The sequence below is a fragment of the Hakea prostrata genome, chromosome 3 (assembly GCF_041222555.1).
Source record: "Hakea prostrata isolate BN-2017 chromosome 3, UWA_Hpros_2, whole genome shotgun sequence".
NCBI lineage: Eukaryota > Viridiplantae > Streptophyta > Magnoliopsida > Proteales > Proteaceae > Hakea > Hakea prostrata.
The window spans coordinates 28,167,728-28,192,484 of record NC_142602.1 but is presented as its reverse complement, the minus strand read 5'-3'; the positions used below and the strand labels follow the sequence as shown (position 1 = coordinate 28,192,484).

The 24,757-nt window shown below is 38.8% G+C and overlaps 1 protein-coding gene across 1 annotated transcript; it reads right to left on the bottom strand.

Annotated features, from left to right (window-relative positions):
- Positions 1 to 21,728: 21,728 nt before the first annotated feature.
- Positions 21,729 to 24,249, bottom strand: LOC149021974 (syntaxin-71-like). Its single transcript, XM_089147224.1, has 8 exons — positions 23,898 to 24,249; positions 23,653 to 23,778; positions 22,781 to 22,940; positions 22,603 to 22,688; positions 22,222 to 22,290; positions 22,095 to 22,139; positions 21,917 to 21,979; positions 21,729 to 21,809 (listed from the first exon to the last, which is right to left on the bottom strand). Exons 1-8 carry the CDS (start codon positions 24,051 to 24,053, stop codon positions 21,729 to 21,731), a joined length of 786 nt encoding a protein of 261 aa, XP_089003350.1. The 5' UTR covers positions 24,054 to 24,249.
- Positions 24,250 to 24,757: the final 508 nt, after the last annotated feature.

Below are 24,757 nucleotides of genomic sequence, written 5' to 3'. Positions count from 1 at the left end.
CACGCATGAGTGGATTAGGTTGGGGAGCTGGTGTAGTCAAGATTCGGAACTTGGAATTGATTAAAAACTCTTTGCTATTTTTGTACTAACACAAATGTGGACCTTGCGTCTTAGAGGTATATTCTTTACATTATTTAATCATGAAATGATGATATAAAAATTTGGCTTTTTTATTCGAGGAAATTTTCAAATGAATATTCAGTGAATTATAGAATTTAATTACACTTAATATTTATTCATAAGACCCTAATCCTTAGATTATAAGACAAAATTAAAACGCTTTGGATGAATTTTCCATCCTCAGTGCCATTCCAAATGGTTAGAAATACTCAATGAAAAGAAAATTCATACAGAAAAGTGGCTATAATAACTATTTTTGTAAATTTTCTATTGATATCTTGATTCATGACCAACATGAATGGAAAAAGAAAGTGACAACCAAACACCACCAAACTTGAAACATGACATGTGTAAGGAGATGTTCACCTATGCCTTGTTATAGATTTTTTTTTTTGGGATTGGGGGGGGGGGGGGGGGGGTTGGGGAGGTGGGTTATGATGACATTTATCAATTTAGAGAACATCCCTTATAAGTAAGTGTTGTTCCAAAATCTGACTGTGAGTTATCAGGTTCGCTGCTGGACCAAGCCTGATTTGTGATAAATAAATAGCGTGAATGTTAGGGGTGCAAGTTTGGCTCTGGTGGCTCTGACCTGCCCTAAGTCCACCCTGATTTTGGCTCGATTTTAATCTTGATCTTGGCCCTGATTTGAGTATGGACCCTCCACCAATATGGAGATGAATTAATTCTAATCCACATTGGAGAAATACTTGACATGTGTCTAATTTTAAAAACATGATCATTTTTTGTAGAAAGTTAATAAAAATAAATTATATCCTCATTACCAATATAGTAAGCATCCATCTGATTTTAGCCCGATCCCGATCCTAACCCTAATTTTGGCTCTAGTCTTATGTTAATTTGATCTAATCATGTACTAGATTTTTACCCTAATTAATCTTCATATTAACACTGATATAACTATAAGTCTCGACTTTGACTTTCAGTCATTTTGATCATATTAGAATATGAGTCATTTTTATATTATTTTTAAGGTAATTTTTATTTTTCGAACTAAGTCATTTTTAGTTCCAAAAAAAAAATGATTTATTTTTTTACTAAGATGAGATAATATATTATAAAAAATAGTATATATATAATTAATATCTAACAAATCTACACCCTAACTTCTCATTATGAATATTGACATCTTTCTTTTGCCTTCAATGTGATATTTTAGAAAAAACTTATTTAGGACAGATAGCTATGTTTGTAACTAAAATATCATTTTCTTAACTACGAAAAAAATATCAATACTAAATTATCGTTGATTAACTTGTTAACAAGGTTTATAATATGGATTTTTTTGTTGAATAAGGACATCAATGGGAGAGGTTTTCAATTTCCATCACCAAAGCAATTGGAGATTTTCAGAGCTCAATATAGAATCTGGAGTATGAATTTATTAGCAATACTATCAACTTATTAACCATTTTATCATTTTGTAGGAGCTTGAATCATCTTATAGTTTTATGAATTTTATTTTTAGCCTTGTCCCTAGCCCTAACCCTAATTGGCCCTAACCCTGATCGACCAAAGTTCGCCTTTCCATCGATATCGATCGCCCTCGACCCTACCCTTCGCTCGTCACTCATTGGGAAAGGAAAGGGGCGCCTCGAAAGCATCACGGAGCGGCTAAGAACCTTTGTTTTTGGGCTCGATCATCTATGGGCTACCGCTCACCTGAGGGGAGTTGGCCTAACTCCTCCGCTCTCCCGCTCGGCTAATAGAACCTCTTCAAAAGGTATGAGGGCTCATCGAGCGCCCGCCTCGGTCCGCTGGACATCTTGTTCCAACCACATGTAACAAAACCCCTCATTTCGGCTTCAAATATGTGATGACGGCTCAACATAGGAAGAGAGAACGAGAGCTACTCGAAGAGAGGTAGCGGCCGGCTTGTATGTAGTCCTATAGATCAACCAAGGCTGGAAGGTTCTGTCTTTCTAGCATTTGAGTCAAGGTTACGAGTAGGTAGGTCCAAGTCAAACAAGCGGAGTTGAAGGCGGAATGCTTTTGGACTCCAAAGAGCACGAGAAGCAAGAAAAGACAAAACAGAAAGAACACAGAGAAAGACCAGCAGACAAAAAGAAAAGGCAAAGAGCGAAAGGAAGAAAAGGAAGGGACCCGGAAGAAGCCAGGGGGGGGGGGGGGCGGCATCAAGGGTTGCGATGAGAAAGAGATCAACACAAGGCTAGGGACAAGGCCAATCAGGGTTAGGGACAGGGACAGGGCCAATCAGGATTAGGGCCAGGGACATGGCCAATCAGGGTTAGGGCCAATTAGGGTTAGGGCTAGGGACAAGGCCAATCAGGGTCAGGGCTAGGGACAAAGCCAATCAGGGCCAACCCATCCCGACCCGTCCCAATGAGGGCCAATTAGGGTGGGAATGGGCTTGGCTTGGCCCTATAGGGCTTAGGGCTATGGACAATAATCCTTGGCCCTGAACTAGGGTTAGGGCGGGAATGAGCTTAGATTAGAACATATAGGGTTGGGCTTGGGATTGCAAAAGCCCAGCCTAGCCCGGCCCAGTTGTAGCCCTAGTGAATATGGACCACCTTTGAAGACGAGAAGCCACCTTCGATGATTAAATCAGAATCTGGAAAATACAAATTCTTGTAGGGAGGAGTAAATGCACGAAGAATACTGAGAATAAATGTATCATTTGGTAGTTGCAGAAGAGTGTTGCCAGAGTTCAGATAGCTGGGCTTACTTGAACTTACTTCAACTTAGTTGCCTTCATGCGTGCTAAGTATGAAGCTTATATCAACTCCATACTTCAAAGGTGGCTAGAATGCATCTTGGCCCTCAGATCTTTTAGTTCCAGATGGAGGGTTGATATGACTTACGTTGGGTTACTTAATCACCAAGTTAACCCCAATCTTCCAGGAGAAGCTTCATAGGACAGTTGCACCTTACCCCTCATTAATTAGAGGATTAGAATCACGTGGGTGCAGATGTGTCATCTATCCCTTACTTGGGCAGACAAAACGTAAGGAAGAGAGCTCGAGGAAGCTTGAGTGAATGAGGAGCTTCCTAATAAGCGTTGGGAATTTATTGAACCTCGGAGCATTAAATGTTGAATTTAATGACTTGATTGACATGCAGATAAGGATACGCCAAATCCCCTTACAACCTTACTTTTGCCAAGATGAAGCTTCTCTGGGTGCTTGACAAGGGTTATCCGAGAAATGCCCGATGCTAGGTGGCAAGCACAGAGACACGTCCTTTAGAGCCAGTATCTTCCCGTGAAGCAACCTTTTGAGAAGTTCTGTGCTAGGAAGTGGCGGGTGAACATAACCAACTAGTACACTAAGCCAGCTAGGAGTCACCATGAGTGTCCTTCTCGACAAGTATTCTTCTGTGAAGTGCCTTGCCGTGAAGTATCTGAGGAACCCTGTGAATCGGGTCTAAGCCAAACAAACTGCTCTGCGTGGCTCACTCAGGTCCAAGGAGTTAAACCAAAATATCCATAACACTAAGTAAATAAATGTATGTTATTCTTGGATGCTAACCTGAGTTCTAGGCTATCATGGTGGTGACAAAGCCTTCTTTTTGGGTGATTGGTGTTAATTGAAAAGTCTACATTTGAAGGTAGGCAATGGGCAACAGATTGACAATGGAATGATAATTGCATACCAACTTCCATGGATAAAAAAAAAAAGACACCGAACGCTGATGGTTGCCCCTTGAATCATATGGCTAACTAATCAACTTTGTTTGTCACACATGGAATGTGAATATTTTACACAGGTACTTCTCACTTGAGGATGTGGAGGCAATTCAATTTGTGCTATGGAGTTATTTCGGAAAAAGGATGCACAAGTTTTTTTTTTTTTTTGGGTGGGAGGGGGTGGTTGGAGTCATGTTGTGGTTATTTTGTTGTAAAATTAGCTTACAAAATGCTGGCTACGAAGGAAGATGCAGAAATGAGATAGACTACTTCTTCCAATCGAAATGGGATTGAATCCCATTGAAGACCTAGAATTAGGGGCAGATCTTCCCTAGGGCCAAGGGGCCATGGCCCCCTCGATTTTTTGAAATTTCCCTTCGCTTTCCACAAATTTTCAAAATTTTCCCAAAGATCCCTTTGGAACTCTTTCCGTGAATAAAATATCAGCACTTGCCCCCTATTGGAGAAAACTTTTGACAGCAAGGATAATGGATAGAAAGGTCATTTTATTTTTTGGCTTTTCACTTGTTATTTCTTTGTAAAAGACCAATATTAATATATATATTATCTATATGACTTGGGAGTTGGGACTTGGGACTTGGGCCGTGGGCTTTGATTCGGAAGGCCCATATTTTCATGGGCCCTATTCTGGAAAGCCCGCTGCTGGGTGATTACGTGGAGATGCCATTAGAGATGCTCTCTCTTGTAGGGAGGTCAGCTAGATATGTACCTTCTTGAAGGGAGTTGAGCTGAAAGGTACCCTCACAAAGAGAGGTGACCTTACCCTTTCACCCACAACCTTTGGAGCTCTATATAAACCCATTTCCGAGTTCATTCTAAGGACTGAATTACCTCCTCCTCTTTATTTCTCTCTCTCCCTGCTGTTGTTCTATCAAGCAGTGAACATTACTTGATACACCTTAAGTAACCTTTTTGGGCTGCAACCTTAAAGGTTGGACTGGTTGATCTTGGGGTGAAGACACTGTAGAACCCGTATTGCACAAATCGGGGTGTCTAAATACCTTAAAGAAAGTACATTTGGTACGTTTAAGCTCTCAAGTAGAATTGTAAGACAAGTGTATTTGCAGATTCCTCAACAAAGTTTCAACAATGTGGATTCCTTGTGTTGGCAGTGTGGTGCTAGAATGGAATCAATGGGTCAACTCTCTATTGACTACCCTTTCGCAAGGGCGGTGTGCTCTAGGAGCTCACTAAGTTACGTTGTTCCTCCATCAGAAAATTTTCGTTTGATGGGAGAATAGCTAGGGAGATGGGAGGTTCTTAGTGATAGAGAAAAAAACTTTGCACATAGTTCATTTTCTAGAGTTCCCTTCTTATTATGGAGTCTCTAGGATGCAAATAATGATTGTCTTTGGAGTTGCTGATGCACAAAATGAAGCACAACTAAAATCGACCAGAGCAAGCTCGATTGCTCCTAGTGAGCACTAGTCCCCCTTAGGGCTTGGTGAATTGTTGATGCAACAATGCATATAGCCTCTACAAAAGGGAGGTCTTGTGTGGTTTTTGACAGCACATAGGAGTGCAACAGAAGGCTTGATCAGTTCCCTGCAAGTTTGATATAGCTCTTCAAGGGTGAGCTTTATGCAATGTGGTTGGCTTTGAAGACTGCTATGAATGAAGGAGTGGAAAAGTAGCTAATGAAAAATAAAGGGGTTTCTAAAGGGAGGTAGGGCAACTCCCTGGGGGGGGCTTGGGGCGCCCGGGGCGGGGGGCATAAATATATATATATAAAATCTCCCTGAGGAAGTAATCATGGGCGCAGACCGGATGAACCAATAAAAAAAAAAAAAAAAAAAAAAAAAGATCTTTACCATATAGTCTTTATCATATTGTGTTGGATGTTGAAGGCTTTGACGCCATAGATGTATGTAATAGATTGAGCAAATTTCATTCCGTGACTTCATGAGTTGGTTGATAATGATGCCATTGATTGTAAAAACCCTTAAATCAGTAAAGTTCCATTGACCCAAAAGATTGAGAAAGAAAAAAATGCGTGCTTTTGAAATATGTTTTTGTTGCGTCTAGAACTTCTTTGAGGGCCGGATACTGAGATGACCACCTTAAGAGCTCCCCAGCCAAGTTGGAATAACTGGGATGCCTGCACTCACAAAGAAAACAAGAACGGTCCGGCCAAGTTTTGGCCCGGGAACCGCCTCCGACGCCCAAGTTAGCCTAGGCAACAATAAGAGTTCTCGAGAGAGTTCTTAAGAACGTAAGGAATAAATGAGCAGATGATTTTTCGTCCCTTTCTCCTTGTAGGAGGTGGGTTTATATAGAAGTTACTTGGAGGCGACGCTTCCTTGAGTTTCGGATCTTCAGTTGAAGAGTGTGGGGAGTTTCTTCGGAGCCAAGATTCCTTATATCAGGACAAACAGAGCCATTATCTGCCCACTCATCTCCGTTATTCTTGGAACGGCTATATCAGGTGGTTATCTGAACTAACCTTCTTGACTTGGTCATCCTCAACGGTATGCTGGACTTAGTCTCAGGACTTATGAGTGTACTTCGAATCTATCTCCCGAGTCGTCTCCATTTTTCATCCCAAAAAGGGATGTGTGCTACTCCCGATAGGGCTCCCTAGGTCTTTTTATCAGAAGACCTTCATGTCCCGTGTGGGGGTGTGCTTTTGTCCCGAGTGGGCTCTCGGGATACATGTTCTCCACAACAGTTTTAAATATATGATTATGATCTTATGGTGTTTAACTCTTTTCTCTCAAACACTAGGAACATTACCTTGTGTGGTTTTAGATCTCACGCTTTGAAACTATGGCTTTTAAATCTAGCACTAAACACTACCAAGTGTTAACAAAGGCACTAGTATGACTAAGTATGCAATTAGATGTAACTGTACTGTTTAATGCTTTATAAATTTTTCTTTCGCATTTAAAAAAAAAAAATAAAAATGAAAATGACTCTTTTCTCTCAAGTTGTAGACATAAGGGCGAGCAAAATGGTATCTCTTCAAATGTCAAATTTCAACTCAATTGCTAATTAGCAAAATACATGGCTAATAGGTTAAAATCAATATTGTAGTCCATCATTAGCAATACCCAAAGTGCTTTTGTTCTTGGTACATCTATTTTGGATAACATATATCTTGCACATGAATGTTTGCATTATATGAAGAAATCTAGATCTAAATATGAGTTTATGGCTCTCAAGAATCTTTACAAAGCTTATGATAAATTAGAAAGATCTTTCATTATAGAAACCCTTAGATCTCTACGCTTTGCTGAACAATAGATTCATTGGGTAATGCAATGTATAACTACTGTGTATCAAATCAAGGTGAATGAACAACTTACAAAGAAAATCACATCCTTTCGAGTTTTGAGGCAAGGATATGCTCTTAGTCCATGCATATTTATTTTATGTTAGGACACCCTTTCCAAAAGACTCACCTCTTCTTCTAGAATCTCGAAGTTGCCATGTTTGCATATTTCTAGAATAGGGCCTGAAATAAATCACTTGTTTTTTGCATATGATTGTATGCTTTTCACTTCAGCTAACCCTAAGAATTCGAATTCACTTTTCATTGTTCATATACTTCAGAAGTATCCCTAAGTCTCAGGTCAACATATCAATTCTATCAAGTCATCTGTTCTTTTTAGTAAATGTTGAGGTATTTGAGTAATACCCAACTTATGTTGAGGTATTCAAACTATACCCAACTTATTGTTGAGGTATTTGAGTCATACTCAACTTATGTTCTAATATGAGCTATCAGATTAGTTACGATCTAACGGTGTAATGAGCCTTTGTAGAAAAGTCCAATTACCAATAGAACTCAGTATTTATTCTATAAATACTAGCTGAAAGCAGCGGTCTGGGTATTCCAATTTAGATACTCAGGGTGTAATGCTTTAAGCAACCTCGTGCTTAAACCCTAACCCTAACAGTAAAGGCACTATAGTTGGCACTAAAAGGTATATATATATATCCTCGCTTCTCAATATCCTTGAGGTTTCTTCACTTGATGTATATCTTAGTCTCTCCTCTGTTGTTGGTAAGTTAAGAGCCTAAGTTTTTTCCTATTTACATGATAGACTCTTTAACAAAGTTAGCTAGGGGAAAAGGAAATTATTGTCACACGCGAGGAGGAAAATGATAAAGATTGCACTCAAGCTCATCTTTTTATAATGAAAAGGAAATTATTGTCACAATCTCTAAATTATAATGTTTTGAATCTAGGTTTCAAAGCTCTAATTATATAAAGCTAGTGCATTCTATTTGGAGTACAATCTATTGGATTATTTGGAAAGATAGGAATGAGACCTCTTTAAAGGTAAAATTCCATGATGTTGTCATCTCGTTTGATTAATGAAATTCATATTTTTTCCAATCAGCTCGAGGTAAGTGATAGAACACACCATCCTTATCCTTTTTTCTTTCCAATCCAATCAAACTTTCTAATGAATTTGTGATCTTCATAGATGGAGCTTGGGATTCATCATCATAGACATGACTCTCAGGCATGCATAGTATAGGAACCCTGGAGGAAACTTTGTTGCTGCTAACCTGATGGTGGGCAAGGGTTTTTTTGCTGCTATGATTGGATTGGACAAGTAATTTGTTATCAAATTTTTCTATGTTCATAGGTTTGAGAAATTTTTAGCTGATTTTCTAGCTCGTGGAGCTAAGAAATTTTCAATTAATAGGTCTTGGTGGCGATCCTCACCCCCTTTCATTGTAAATCCAACAAACTGTCTGTTGATCTATTCTCCTAGAGAGCTTAATGTAAGTTCCCTTTTGACGCAAAAAAAAACCCCCTCAATTCTAACATACCAAGTAACAAATTTAATAAAGTACACTACCCTTAAAGAAAAAAGTACGCAAAATATATTGTAGCTTAGTCAGAGACTCGGATTTTCGCTTCCCCAAGTTACTTGAGCTGAGTCAAGATTATTTCACAACGGCAAGAGTCATGCAAACTAAATTAAGGTGAAAAATGACTGAATCTTCTTACAACATTAAATAAGACTTAATATGTTTGTCCATATAATGGAGTTGATGAGTCTAGTTGTTTTGGAAAGAGATAAAGCCAATTCACTTAAAATCTAAATTGAGTAAAACAAAGCATCCTTAGTTTAAGAAGGGACCTTAAACTCCTTTATCTCTTCTAGATTCAGCTCTTCTATGGTATTAGGATGCATTGGATCGATGACACTTGTGGAAAATTACAACCATTGGATGGAAATGAATCACACCTTTTAAAAATAGGTTAATTCTGTTTCAATCTTTTCATCCTAGAGTAAAATTTGACCGTCCACGTGTCTCCTATATGGTGGTTGGATGAACAAGACGGAGGGAATGCGAGACAAAGAGGATTGGAATTCTTGATTTGTGAACCTTGTCTTTTAATTTTAAAAAAAAATTAAATTATACATATTTATTGCATCAAAACTAACCCTCCTTGAGGAATAAAGTAGTCAACCAAATCTTTGGGTTTTTATTTTTTATTTTTTTGGAGGAGGTTTCTTATGATTTAAAGGGTTTGTTTTATATTTTTGATTAAAAGAAATACTACAAGTGAGAAGGAATCAATTCGAGACAGCATGTAATTTAATTTCCAACTCTCTTTTAATATTTTAATATCATGAGAGATCGAAACAGCAAAGGTGAGAAATTTAAACAATATAAAGCTTTTTGGCTCCATGCATTCGGAGCTTCTTATGCAACAACTACGATAGATTAATTTCTCCTCCCTTTGCTCACTTCCCAACGTCTACACAAGAACATCACAGAACCCTAAAACTAAAAGAAAGCAAGAGTTGTGTTTTCTATCCATCAAAACCCTAATTCCCAGGAGAGGGAAGAGAGAGACGAACCAGGTTAATTACGAGTTACGACATCCCCATAGATTCCCATTTCTCTTTCTTTCTCTCTCTTCTGTCACGAATAGTTGTTTCGTTGTTCACACGCAGTGATAATATTATTGAAAAGCTCTTTGGTCTGGTTTGTTCCCGTTAGGTTAAAAGAATAATATTGATTACAACAAAAAAACAAGAAGAGAAGAGTTTAAAGCCAGACATTACCCCTGGGGGTTGCTTTTTTTTCCCCCTTTTTTTTTTTTTTGGTCAAAAGACCCAAAAAACAAAACAAATCAAACTAGAGCACAACTTTTGAGACAATCCTCTCTAAGGATGTCTGTCATTTCCTGCGGGGGATCATTGAAAAAGACCAGATCATCTCTTCCAATTAGCCGCCTCTTAGACAACCAATCAGCAGCCTTATTATTTTGACGTCTCACATGACTAAATCTAACATGGCCTCGAGAAGCATATAGGCTTCGAATTTCAGCAACTAATCTTCCCATCGATCCTTGCTCGTTAACTTCTCGGTTCCAAGTAACCTTATGGCCTTCAACGAGTCCGATTCTATTTGGAGTGGCCATGCTCCCATATCCAACGCTACCTTTACCCCTTCTTTGATTGCGCGATTTCCGCCTCTACTACATGGCATAGAGGAATCTTGATAGCAAATCCTCCTCTCCGAATAGGCCTTCTTGATCCCGAATCACCCCCGCCTAATTGAGCGTAGCATTCCTTCACTTTCTCAAAGACAGCATCCGTGTTGCACTTAAACCATCCTCTTCTAGGGCATGTCCACCCTAAAACTTCCAATTCTTTACTTGGATCAAGAACAGGGCTTCGGCATGTTGTCCAAGCTTCCTTATTGGCTCGATAAAACTTTTCGATAATGAGCACACCATTCCCTGGTCTGGAAAAATCTACCTCATGGATATCTCGATTTCGCCATCCCCAAAGAAATTGTAGGGTACACACAAATCGCTCAGGCCAATCGTTGCTCCATTTGGCAGCAAACCCACAGATATTGGCATAGATCCATTCCTGCTTTTCGCACCTAAAAAACCATATTTGATTTCGTGGTTTAACCATACGTTTCCAAATGCTTCTTGCAAAGCAACAATCCCTAAATACATGTAATACATCTTCCACCTCTGTCATGCAAAGATTGCATTTATCATTATCTTGAAGATGCAAGTGGCGCTTTCTAGCATTAGTCATCAACCTATTCTTTACAACTAGCCAAAAGAAACTGCAAAATCGGTTTGGAAGATGAAGTTTCCAAGAAGTATTCCAAAATTTTTCATCGAATATTCCCATATCTACAGCTGGTTCGTTCTTTATCAATGTCTCATATGCAGAGTGTATCGAAAAAATACCTTCAGTGGATGGGATCCAAGACATCACATCAGATCCATTGTTACTAGAGGGGAGTGGGAAATCCTTCAGTTTGGTGCAGATTTCTGTAGGGAGGTATCCCTCAATTTTTGTTGTCCATTCCATGCCATTACTTTCCAAGTATTGGTTAATGACTTCCCACTGCCACTGACTGGGAACTGGAGAAATCACATGGTCTTCCAAATTACCTTCTATATCTAACCAGTTGTCCCTCCAGAAATAAGTGTTCCTTCCATCTCCAATTTTTATTTTGCAAAGCTCTTTCATTCTATTTTCAACTCTGCAGATAGCTCGCCACAATGGAGAATCAGGAGAGGTTGCTTTAAAGGGATGTTTACGCCTTTTTGATCCATATTTATCTTGAAGAACTGCTGACCAAAGTGAGTTTTGCTTTTTAACCCCCCAAGCGAGTTTCATGATAAAGGCTTCATTCATCACCCGAAGCTTCCTAAAGCCTAAACCGCCTTCCACCTTCGGTCTACAAATCTCATTCCAGCTCACAAGATGTGCCCTTTTTTTTTCGATTTGACTCGCCCCATATAAAGGCTCGAGTTAGTTTTTCAACTTCACCAAGGACCCCTTTTGGAATCAAAGCTGTCTGCATCGAGTAGTAAGGTATAGTCATTACAACTGATTTTGCCAGGACAATTCGTCCCGCTAGGGAAAGCGAAGAAGCTTTCCAACTGGAGAGCCGATCTGATACCTTGTTAATAATGTATTGATAACTACCTTTCTTGTCTCTTTTATAGTGAATAGGTACCCCTAGATATCTGCCCAAATCATCTGTCATGGTAAAGCCGCTTCTTTGTGCAATCTCCTTTGCTCTCTGGCTCTCTACATTTTTGGAGAAGAAAATACGGGTTTTCTCTGTGCTCACTTTGCTTCCCGATGCATTGCAAAATTTATCCAAGCATTCCTTCACAATGGTAATTTGCTCTAGGGAAGCTTCTGCAAAAAGAACTACATCATCAGCGAACATAAGATGGGAGATTCCCATCCCCCCTTTACGAATACGACCAGGGATCCACTTCCCTACAGCCAATGCATCTTGGATACAGTGGGTCAATCTCTCCATGCAAAGGACAAATAAATAGGGTGACAAAGGGTCCCCTTGGCGAATTCCTCTGGAAGGCTTAAATTCTTTTGTACCTTCCCCATTCCAGAGAATTCTAAAGGTAGGACTTGTAACACACATCATAATCACATCAACCAGTTTGGATGGTACTCCTGCTTTCAAGAGTGAATCAGCAATAAATTCCCACCGGATTCGATCATATGCCTTTTCCAAGTCGATTTTAATAGCCATCTGATGGATTTTTCCTCCTTTTCGCTTCATGGAGTGAAAAAGTTCTTGTGCAACAATGATATCATCCTGAATATTCCTTCCAGGAACAAAACTGACTTGATTGGGTGCAACAAGGCTAGGCATAAACTCCTTCAATCTGTTAGTTATCAACTTAGTCAGAATTTTGAGGCTGACATTACAGAGAGATATAGGCCGGAATTGTGTAATCTTCTCAGGTTTGTCTATTTTGGGAATCAATACTAACAAAGTCTCATTGATCTTAGTCTCTAACTCTCCATTAAAGGCTCTGGCCACATTCCTGCAAACATCTTTACCTGTAATACTCCAAGTTTTCTGATAGAAAGCAGCTTGAAATCCATCTGGTCCTGGAGCCTTCCATGGACCAATTTGATGAGTAGCACGATAAATCTCCTCGTCAGTAAGCTCATTACCAAGAATAGATAACCAATCATGGTCTAAAACTGGGAAACTATGATCTGTTTGGAAAGGATCTGGATCAATATTATCCTCAATAAAGAGACTTGTGAAATAATTGACAACATGATTTCTCATATCTGCATCCTCAAAAATCCATTGATTATCTTCTCCCTTGAGGCCTTCAATTTTATTTCTCTTCCTTCTGTTTAGGGTAGATATGTGAAAATACCTCGTATTCCTATCACCTTGTAAAGTCCAATTTTTCCTCGATTTTTGGGCCCATAGAATTTCCTCTCTCTGCAAAACTTTTTCAAGTTCAACTATAAGATCCTCTTCCAATCTCCCTAAATAAGGGTTATAGGGTCCTACTGCAAGTTTTCTTTGGATTCCCCCTAGACGAGCATACAAACTTCTTTTCGCAGCTTCAATGTTCCCGAAAGTTTGTTTGTTCCAAGTAGACAATTTTTCTTGCAAATGATGTAAGGCATCTGGCAAAGGATGGTTTGTTTTCCAGCCCTGTCGCACAGTATCAACAAAATCTGCATGGGTGAACCACATAGCTTCTAATCTGAACGGTCTCTTTTTGTAGGGACTTCTAACTGAGTCTGTCTCAACTAGTAAAGGATGATGATCGGATTTGATTCTGGGCAGCACTCTAACTATAGCATCTGGCCACAAGATACGCCACCCACCTGAACAGAGTGCACGGTCCAGCCTTCGATAGATTCTTTGATAACCGTTCCACTTGGGTCCTCTCCAAGTAAATTTTGGACCCACAAATCCCAAGTCTATAAGATTGCATAGATTTAAATTTCCTCTAAACTTTGTACATTTTATGATCGACACCGGACTTCCACCTCTTACTTCAGATTGATCAAGTACATCATTTAGGTCTCCCACTACTAAATATGGGTAATGATATAAATTCAATATAGTAGCCAAATCCTCCCACCCTTCATTTCGATTGGATTCAATGGGGCTGGCATACATAGCCACAAGACCCCACCTATTATTATTGACAGTATCCAAAATTTCAATAAAAAGAAATTGGGTATGTGTATGAATAAGAGATACCTGATAACTTGTATTGAATAAAATGAACCAAATGCCTCCTGATAGCCCAACTGCATCACTTTTAAAGTGACGCACACCCTTAATTTTAGTTATGACACGCTCCGCCTTCTCTCCACTTATTCGAGGTTCCATAATAATAACACAATCAGGATTATGCTTTTGTCTATAATGCTTAAGAGTGGTGGCAAATGCTTTATTGCCCGCTCCCCTTGAATTCCATGCAAAAACCTTCATAAAGAAACTTGATATGGGTTTTGGTTACCGTCATTCATCACCACATCATTCCCAAGGGACTGGTCTTGTCCTTCATTGAGCATCGGTGTTTCGACCACAATTTCATCCATATCGTCAACTTCATCAAGAGGTTTACCTTGTTCAGGTAAGAGAGCAAGAGAGCAAAATGAGTGGTTACTTTTTTCAAAGCAATTTCCACTTCTCCCACCCATTAGATTAGGATCAAAATTCTCCACATCCTCTTTTTCTCCTATTTGGTCCTGCCTCTGAAGTTCCTTCTCATTTACAACTTCTTTAGTCAAATTTGTTATCATATTACTTGCCTTCTGTAACTCCACTAGTAAAGAGTAGTTAATCACATGTTGGCCACTTGACGGCAGCCTTGTACTTTTTGAATTCTCTTCAATATCCTGTCTAGTCTCTAACACACCTCTTTGATTATGATTTCGAGGAGCCATCACGTTTCTACCCTCTCTTTGATGTGTGATACGCTGCCACGTGGCCGCAACACGAGTCGTGCTAGTTTCCATGTTGGGTACTACTTCCTGATCTTCTTGGGAAACCATTGCAAGTGCTGCAAATCTAGAACCTGATCCCACTCCATTAACTTTATTTCCGTCTTCCGTACCACTCTGGCCTCCTCTTTCCCGTCCGCCATTTTTCTCTCCGGCATTATTAGAAGGGTTCCGGCGATTGTCTTTTCTGAATTTTGTTTTCTGCACATGTAACCACGGACCATATGTATCTGTTGGTGCCCTCTTTGCCTCAGAATTTTTAATGGTTTCAAACGCCTTTTGTGCACCCTCTTTGGGTTCAGGCGCTGGTACATCTTCTTCTCCGCCATAGAAACTAGAACATTGTTCTTTATGATGGCCATATCTTCCACAATCATAGCACAACAAATTCATTGACTCGTAGAGAATTTGGTGAACACGGCCTTTGAGTCTAAACTTGGACAGCAAGGGTTTGGATAAATCAATCTCGACACAGACCCGCGCATACTCACCGCGGATAGCTTGGGCTGTTGTTGAATCGATTTTAATTACCTTTCCTACTCGGTTACCCAGCCTAATCAAGAATCGAGTATCAAAATACTCTATGGATACGCCAGGGAAACGCACCCATACCGCCAATTTCTGCAGCACTTCTTCCTCAGGATTGAAATCCGGTTGCCATCTCCTCACTGATAGATAGTGATCAGCAATTACCCAAGGACCATCAACTAGGGCTCTCTGAAAATCTTCTTTGAAAGCGAATTTTGCAATATAATAATCATTGCCAATGTCAATAAGGTCCAACGCTCCTGTAGGTTTCCATAGGGCTGATAATCTACCGGACAAAAACTTAAAACCCACCGTTTTTCCTACCAGTTTAACAATCAAGGTCTGCTGCCATGGTTTCCGCAATCTTTCTTTTTCTTTTTTGGACAAGGTAATACTAGGGCAGAAAGCATCATCTTCCTTCTCACCATCATCCTCATTCTCATCGTCCGTGTCCCATTCAGAATCGGGTTGGTTCAAAAATCCATCATCGTTGAAACCGTCGATCTCCTCAGTCTCCATACCCTCTTCTTGGCTAGGGCTAGGATAATTTCTAGTTACCATCTCTGCATAAGATCGTTGCACCTCTACCGGTGGAAGATTTACATCTGCTCCACGACCTCGCTTAACTTTCTTATTGCTTCGTTGCATCTGGTCAATTTCCTCTTTCGATGCTCCATTCAAATTTGTTTCAGCAATCGCATCTCCCGCAGCCAATCTTTCCATCTCTATCATCGGGTTCCGCTGAACCCTTTGGGGGAAAAACCCCCCCGGGGGGGGGGGGGGGGCGGCGGGGGCTTTCCCCTACCAAAAAACACCCCTCCTCCTCTTTTTTTTTTTTTTGTAAAAATAACTTTTTTTGGGGGGGGGGGGGGGGGGGGGGGGGGGGGGGGGCCCTCCCGCTTTGTTGCCCGGCCGGGGCTGGTTGGGGTTGGGGTGGGGGGGGGGGGGGAGTGCTAGTATGATCGCAACCCTCTAATTTTTAAATATATAAAAAAAACGACTTAGTGCAAAAAAAATAATAATAATAATAAATAAATTACCATTAGTAGGTATGGAGACTCTAGGAATAAAATTAAGGAATTCAAAAAAAATCAAATGATTATTAAACAAGATTTAAATTTCTATTAGTAAGAATTAAAATTTTAAAAGAAAGTTAGGGAGTAAAGTAAAAAAAAAAATTCAATAATAATGATTAGATTTGAAAAAAATTAATGGCTAAAATTCTAATGAGATTTATATTGCTATTAGTAGAATTGAAATTTTAGGAAAAAGTTCCGCTGTGACTTGTATGCTGCGCAGCATATGCAGCGAACGGTCGAGATTTCGATCTTGACCGTTGGCTTCACCTAAATGCGCAGCACTGAAGCACAACCCAGAAAGTTCAAATAAATTCTAATGAGATTTATATTGCTATCAGTAGAATTGAAATTTTAGGAAAAAGTTCAAAGATTCTTGGAAAGTGGGGGGCAAATAATGGATTCGAGTCTATTCCAAACATATAAATAGAAAATCAAGGAAAAAATCAAAAGAATATGAAAAGTCTTCAAAAAAATCAAGCAAAAAAAAAGGAATATGAAAAGTCGCCCCTTAATAGCTCCACTTCTGCAAGTAAGAGTTGAACATGTCCTCTCGCATGTGCACGTGAATAGACCATTCAATCCTTTGTCTTCCCTTAATGTAGTTGAGACTTTGAATTAGATAGTCTTGCCTTGTAGGATTTTTTTTTTTTGATCTAAGGTTCATCTAGGCTAGCTTACGCATACCTCGACTACATCCTCAGGGTAGTTTTATAATTAATATAGGCGGGGCTTCGCCCCTAGCCTCAAGGGGATTCGAACTCTGACCTCCTATATTGAAGCGTTGGTCTTGCCTTGTAGTTTGATTAAATGCATGCTGAGGTTGCAGCTTTGTCCATTGGGAAACAATTCCTCACATGGGATGCTATTGATTCTCCTCATAATTGGAAGTGTAAGTAAAGGAAGGAAGGAAGAAGGAGATTGAGGTTGAGATTTCTCAACACATATCTGTCAAGGTTCTCTAATTTCCAACTACAACTTGACACAAGAAGTAGGCCTAGCAACCTCATCAGCCCCACATATATTTCCTGGTGTCCACTAACATCTGTCTGTTGCTATCACTGGGCCCATGGGCCTCCTCCCCTTTTTCTTTATCACATCTTGTGACTCTCTCTCATCTCTCTCTCCCTCTGTGTGTCTGTGAAAATGATTTGTGCAGAAACAAAATCAGCTTTCTCTTTTATAAAGAGGTACATAATACTCCCCAAACTCTTCCAGAAAAATTAACTATTTGAAATTAGTACCAATTTTTTTTGGATGTTATGGGTCAGATTTTCTTTTTGTCTCTGTTTTTGCATATTTGAGTTCTAATGGTATTCATGCCTATGTTGGCATGAAGCTGTCTGTGTATAAAATACTCTCTCTCTTGTGGCTTTTATCTTTGACAAATCAAGTTATCATCAAAGGGAAAAAAAAAAAGGCTTGCCATTGTCAAGTCATTTTTAACTCTCTCACAAGTCACAGTTACTTCTGTTAACTACCCATTTGGATAGGAAGAACCCAGGAGGCAATGCCCTCATCTAAAATTAGAGTTTGGATCTTCTACTTTTACAATGAGATACATGACAACCTAGAAGCCAACTATGTAGAAACAATCATGGGACCCACAATTGAGTGATTTCATTCCCCAAGCATTTGATTCCATGTGGATGACTCCTAAGGTGTCATGCACTTTATTATACAAGTACAGGATCCTGAAATTAGGTACATTATTGGGATAGGAAGCAACAATGAGGCATCCCATGACAGATTTTGATGGGGGCCATGGAATGTGTTCTTTAGATGCTCTAATTTGTGGGTACACAAGCTCCATCCCCTTACTGTTATTACAGTAAAGTCTTCCCTGGGCATTGTAAAACAAAAACTACCCTTATATTTCTATGGTTTTTGTCTAAAAATAAAAGAAAGAAGGGGTGTCTGTCAAGGCAAACAACATGCAAATTGTACAAATACAATGGAATTGTGAGATGTAAGATGAATTAATGAATTAGTGGTAGCTTCAATAAAATGCATTATTGGTACTTCCATTATACAGAGAAGAATTTCATTATTGATACAGAGACATCCCAGATGCCTAAATGAATTTAAAGGAGAAGATGCTTGTGGTTCTGCAATGTTGAATGATGACACCGAAAACAGTTAGAGAAGAATTTGTCTCCCCAAATGAATCTAAAGGAAAAGGTTCTCTGAACAAGGACAACCCAATACAGGTAAACAAGAACACATTTAGCCGAATATGATTCTGGTTCTGCAAGATTGAACATGTGCAATTGAATACGGAGAGAGAAGAGCTTGAGATAAAATCATGTATATGTAGCAAGCCTCAAATAATGGAAGAAGAGTTAAAAACAGCCAGCAGAAGAATCCATTGCACTAAATCACCTCAATATACTGCAGCAAAAAAAAAAAAAAAATAAATAGTCAAAGATCCATTAGAAAAAAATAAAGCAAAGAGCAAATAAAACCCAAAGAGATAACTCAGCATCCACACACACAATTGTTGGGCAAGTCTGTCTCCCTGAAGCAATGGAACAACTACTGAACTTTAATAAACTACAAGCAAATTGAAGTTCCTCAGGATTGGTAAAATAGGAAAAGTAAGGTAAAAAAGTAAAAAGGTAACATATTTCTGCACACCATATATCTCAGGAATGAAAATTTTGGATGCATCTCATTAAGTTCTCAAAGAATTAGAGGACACAAGTTATCATAAGGGATCAGCTGCTGGCTTTCTGCCTAGATTCCTACGTGGTAGCAATGAACCCATCTAGATGGGCCACAACACATTATATAAAGCCTTGCAGCAGCTAAGTTTTCTCCAAGTTTTCTATTAGCATTATAGCATACATTTTTCTGGAAATCTTGCCTTACCTGTTTTGGCTAGGTACTGAAGTTGAACCTCAGCCTGTTTTCAGATCTAATCCAGGAAGTTTAGCGGGCTGTGTTGCCATGGCTACATGCTTAAACAACCCAAAAGGGCAGACATCGGTGCTGACCCCAGAAGATCTTGTTGAGAACTTCAATTTGATATATAATATGCTCAACGGAGCTTTGGGAATTCTTTCATACTTTTTGGGATTAGAGTTTTTCTCTGTCATAAATAATAATTGCCATACATGTAAGTTCAGATCTTTACTGTGGAACATTTTTAACTATAAAATTCTTCTTGCACTTCAGTTGCACTGTTTGTTAGACCTAAAAACACAGCTGAATGGTGATTTTGTAAAAGAAAAGAGAAATACAGAATCACACAAGATAATGATTTATGTGGTTCACTCCCCCAAGAGGGAAGACTACATCCATGGGTGAATGATGCTCCACATCCAGTATATATAGAGAGAAGGGATAAAAATCAGAAGAAAGTGGCAACTGGAGTTCTAGATCCAAAGCTTACAATTAATAACTTGTTCAAATGATAAGTAATTAAGTCTGCCACTGGGAGGAACTGACCATGGAGATTAACAACCTCTCCTATGAAAATATTTTCCATAAATTAAAAATCCAGAGTGCTGCACCGGTGACCCTAATCATATGAAGATAGTTTTCATGAAAACCCATTACATAAAGCAATCTAAACTTATAGATCTGATATTCTCTTCTTGTTCCATCATTTCTGACTTATATCTTCATCCATTGTCCACTGGTATCCTAACTTGAATCCCCTGCTTCATCTCCTCATATATTTATTCAATTCTAGTGATAATCTAAAAAAATAACATGGTCCTGATAAGCCTTTAAAAAAATACCATGGTGCTCAAGAACAACCCCTGCATTCATGCTTAATCAGCAGAAATCAGAACAAGTTGACAATTTGCTTAGGTCTTTAAGCTGCGTTGCAATAATATCATTTCCAGTTTACCCAAAATCTTATAAAATCCATTTAAGTATAATAGCTATACAGGACCTAAGGTTAACCTACTGGATTTTTTTCGAATGAGGTTGATCCACTGGATGAGATGGTAAAAAGGGTTGGAGGTTGATTAGGATAACCTGATGCATATCAGAAGCCTTGATCGGCTAATGATGCTTCTGAGCCACACTAGTAAAAGCATTTTACTTCTCAACTAACTCTTGAAACATTTTCTTTACAAGAAACTTTTTATTTTAAGAACAGAGAAGATAAAGAGTTTGTTCCATACTTGGTGATTAGAATACCAAAACTGCAAAGGCATCATTTAACATTTTGTTCCATACTTGGTAATTAGAATACCAAAACTGCAAAGGTGTCATTTAACATGCTAAGCTATATTAACAAGAAAAAAAGGCCAGCTGGGAATAAAGCTATTAGCACTGGAAACAGTTGTAGATCAGTAACATGGTTTCTACTTCAAGGTGTCATGAAAATGAAAATTCCCTCTCAAGCAGTAAGTAGGTGATGGAACCTTTCATGTTGCAGGAAAAAAAAAGGTGATTATCAAGTGAAAAAGAAAATAGCAAGAGGGAAAAAAAAAAGGAGGTAAAAGAAAGTGTACTTATTAGGGATGCATCAAGATGTTGGTCAGGTTAGCGAAGGATGGCTTGAGGCCACAACAGCAAAATCAGACATGGGCTGGGTTCTATGCAAGCCTCCAAGTTTCTTCCTCAATGATAGAATGCCAGCATTAATAAGTTTTATTGAAAAAGAAAGGATTTGGGAGGAACAAGAATGTTAAAGGCAATCAAACAGTGGCAGAATCATGAAGACTGAAAACACGACTTACACAAATCTTTGGAGAAAACTCAAAGTTCAGGACCAAGTTTGGAGCCTCACAAATTCTTTTGCAAGATCATAAGGGAGGACTCTTTCCATGCTTTTGCCTACTCTACATTCTACTAGTTAACAAACAAAGGAGCTACCGGAAAATAAAAGTATGTAAGTATGCATGCATGCGTGGACGTGCACACACATGAATATACCTGCTATCTGACAGGTATACATGCATGTCCAACATGAAACAGTTGGATGCACGAGAGCCTAAAAGGATGAGTCCTGGAACAGTAGCTTTTTAGGAAATTCTATACTGCTTCCTTGCAATCCACACACTAGGAGCCTTGATGAAGGGGGATCCATTAAAATACTATTTTGCATTTTGGATCCAACTCTTTTACTAAAGCACATCAACCACTACAAGCCAAACCACTCCTAAACAAAAGGAAAGGAACCCAGCCATTACTTGCACTCTGTCCATCTTGTAGCACTTTTCATTTTGGGCTTTTTTATCTGTTCCAATATGTTTGCCCATTTCAAGAGCTTAATGTATAAATTATGTTTGGCATTTTACCAATTATCATCCTAATGAAAATCTGGTATCAGCAATGAGGAAGAACAAACATGAAATATGAGTTAGGGTTCCGAAAATATGCGTCCCTCCCAAAAAAAACAAACAAATGGACAATCTTTATGCAAAATAAGAAACAGCAGTTAGCACAAGTTAGGCATAAGTGCATATACCCCAAGGAACAGATGAGGATCACCAAGGGTTATTTCCACAAATCATAATTAAAAGAAGAGAAAAAACATTGAAATACACAGTGATTTTATATCCCTGAATGGCAACTAAGATATTACAGAAAAAGAGTAACTTACTTATAAAGATACATAGCAATTCCAAGAATTATACACAACAGAACGAAATCAATACAGAAGTTCCGACTGGACCTCAGCTGAAAGAAGAAGGCATCATTAGATAAATCATCCTAGATAAATGACTCTGCAATTCATATTAACTGAAGGATACAACCGGAACTAGAAATCAAGAAAACCCAAATACCTGAGTAACTGTCTCCTTAAGTCTAACATTAGTATTCTTGAGGTCAGCATTAGCCCTATCAACCTGTAAAAGCATAAGAAATGTGCTAAGAATAAATAGTGAAGTCCTTCCATCCTATTCGATCCCATCTTGTATTTTGAAAATACAGAATATAAGTGATAAGAGCAGGATTGTTTACCTTGGTTTCGATTTCATCAACCAAAGGCACTTGTTTATCCAATTCCTGTACATATTACAAACATATGATGATTCCCTTGTTAATCACATTCCATGTAGCTTTCAAAGCAATACACAAAACAACCAACCTCATTCATGTCGTGGGCCATTTCTTTCAGTGTACCCAGTCCTTCTGATATAACATCCAGACCTTGATCCTGCATGTTTATCAAATTAGATCAGATGCAAAATTCATATTATTCACAGAAATAATCAAATTGTTAACAGAACAATTAGGATGTATTGCTTGAGTGAATAATGAAAGAGAGAAGAACAAAATTACAAAAGCAGGCACTTTTCATGAGTTATGATTCATGTGACAATTTACATAATAAAATCCCAAAAGGATCACAATATTCTGAATTCCATTATTCAACACAACTAATGGATCCATGGCTGAAAACTAATCGGAAAAACTTCTTTTCTGGATTATAGATATAAAGAAATTGGAAACCAAAATGCAACCCTGCCTGTTTCATTTTCCGCAATTCATATTCGTCCCGAAATTGGCTTGATTCTTCAGATTGTTGAAAGAAAGCAGAATCAAACTGTCCATCTGCAACAGATTATTAAATTAGGCTAGAAGAGTGTCATTCAATGGTTGCAGATAAGAACATAAATGGGAAATCAATAAGTCAGATCACTTACCTGATGATGAGTCAAATCTGATTTCAGGATGAGAGGATGCCCAACCCCCATTTTTCCTGGCTGCATTTGAAGTCCCATCTGGTATTGCTTGAATTCTCACTGGCAGAGCGAGTACCAAATCATGACGGGTGACAATATCTTCTTTTGTCAGTCCACTAACCTGTAATTAGTTAATGCCAAAATCAATATAACAGAAAATCATACCAACCACCAAATTGTTTCATTCTTTTTCCCGGAGTCTAGCAGTCCAGACAAAATAAACAACCACCTTGAGAGTTAACATTCTAATAGCTAGGTAAAAGATGAGGCATCAGATCATATATATTTGTTACTTCTATACGAATAGAAATGGAAATTCAGGAATGGTCTTTTGGTTCATTCCACAGCTTCTGATAGTCATTCTGTGCAGAAATGTAAAACCTGAATACATTGGCAAGAAAAAATTCAAACCGAAACAATGTAGCGATGCAATTTTATCAATTCTAGGAGAGGCGGTAGAACAAGGTCACAGACAAGAAACCCACAAAAATAATGGCATGAGGTACTAAGCATCAATAAACTCAAGAGTATGGCCAGAGAAGTCATTTCAATATCGTATTTAAGCAACATGATTCTCAAGCAGCAGAGAAATACAAAATGAATTGCATTTTGCGCCTCGTAACAAACCCAACCCCAGTTTAGATGTTCTCGCCACACCCTAGAGCTTCTCAACATTAAAAGCCAAATTCCAAAACTCTAGCAAATTAAATCAATAATAAAAGAAAGAAGAATGAAAAGACGACCTTGTGAAACCTTTCATTGAATGTAAAATAGAACCATTTCATTGATCAATTAAAAATACGCACAAGAAAAAACTTTAAATGTGAGAAAACCTTCTTATGTGCCAGTCTCTGCAACTTAGGGACCTCCTCGAACATTCGAGCCTTTGCCCGACGAATCTCAGCGTTTAAGGCGACGACCGTGGCTCTGTTCTTCTCATCGGCAGCGATTTCCGCTTTCTGCATATAAAATAATACATCACTGAAGTTTTCTTTTTCTTGTTTAACTCCTTCTCCACGTCTAGGTGAGGGAATTGACTTGAACATTGAAACCAGAGAGAGAGAGAGAGAGAATGTACCTGAAGAGCTGTATCAATGTCGCCTTCGACGGTGGCGTAGAGACAAGCGAACGCATCGTCGCCGGAGACCTTGAGGTCCCTCTGCTTGCCAATGTCGTACTTGTCATACTTTTTACAGATCGCATCCACACGGAAGAGGATGTCGATCACGCTCATCTTCCCTTCTTTGTGTTAACTGGTTTCAAAACAAAAGACGGAAAAATGAACAGGTAAAAAAACGTTAAACGGAAGCGAGGAAAACCAAGAAAAAAAAAGTTGCAGAAGATGGAAAGGACGAGAAACTTTTCTCCGGCTGTCTTCTTTATTTCTAAGGAGACGTCCTCCGTTGAATCCGGGGTCTGCATGTAAAATTGAAAAAATGGTAACAAACCGAAATAGAAGAACCGCAACGCAGCATTGCCAGATGGCAAACAAATGTTTATTTACGATGAATTTGGTGACTTTTCAGTTCTTTTGGATAACGGTTTTTACAGGTTTCTACTTTCTATGATGAGAGTTTGCTATTTATTTGCAAATGGACTTTAAATAAATGTGGAAATATTTCCTAATTGAAGCCACATCTAAAGTCCAGTTTTCAAAATTCAAATCAAGGATGTGGGGTGGGAGAGCAAAATAAAAAACAGCAATAATATTAAGCAAAAGAGTTTAGGTCATAGGACCGATACAAAGATGGTATACCCCACCAGGATCTATCTAGAGATAACCTGCAAGCACTCTTGACAAGAAAATCAGCAAAGCCATTGCCAGTTCTAGGAATATAACTAAAAGAAACCCTAAGGAAGAAAGAGCAGCGCTTCAAAATATCTACAACTAAACTGAGATACATCTAATCTAAAGATGATTGGAGACTTTGGAGAACA

Bases quoted from the DNA above. Each gene is read 5' to 3' on its own strand.
- LOC149021974 (XM_089147224.1), bottom strand. From the start codon at position 24,053: ATGAGCGTGATCGACATCCTCTTCCGTGTGGATGCGATCTGTAAAAAG. The intron at 22,941-23,652 runs GTTTTCTCACAT...AACTAATTACAG, and splicing joins AGAGACTGGCACATAAGAAG to GTTAGTGGACTGACAAAAGA. The intron at 22,140-22,221 runs GTTGGTTGTTTT...TAATATGTACAG, and splicing joins TGGCCCACGACATGAATGAG to GAATTGGATAAACAAGTGCC.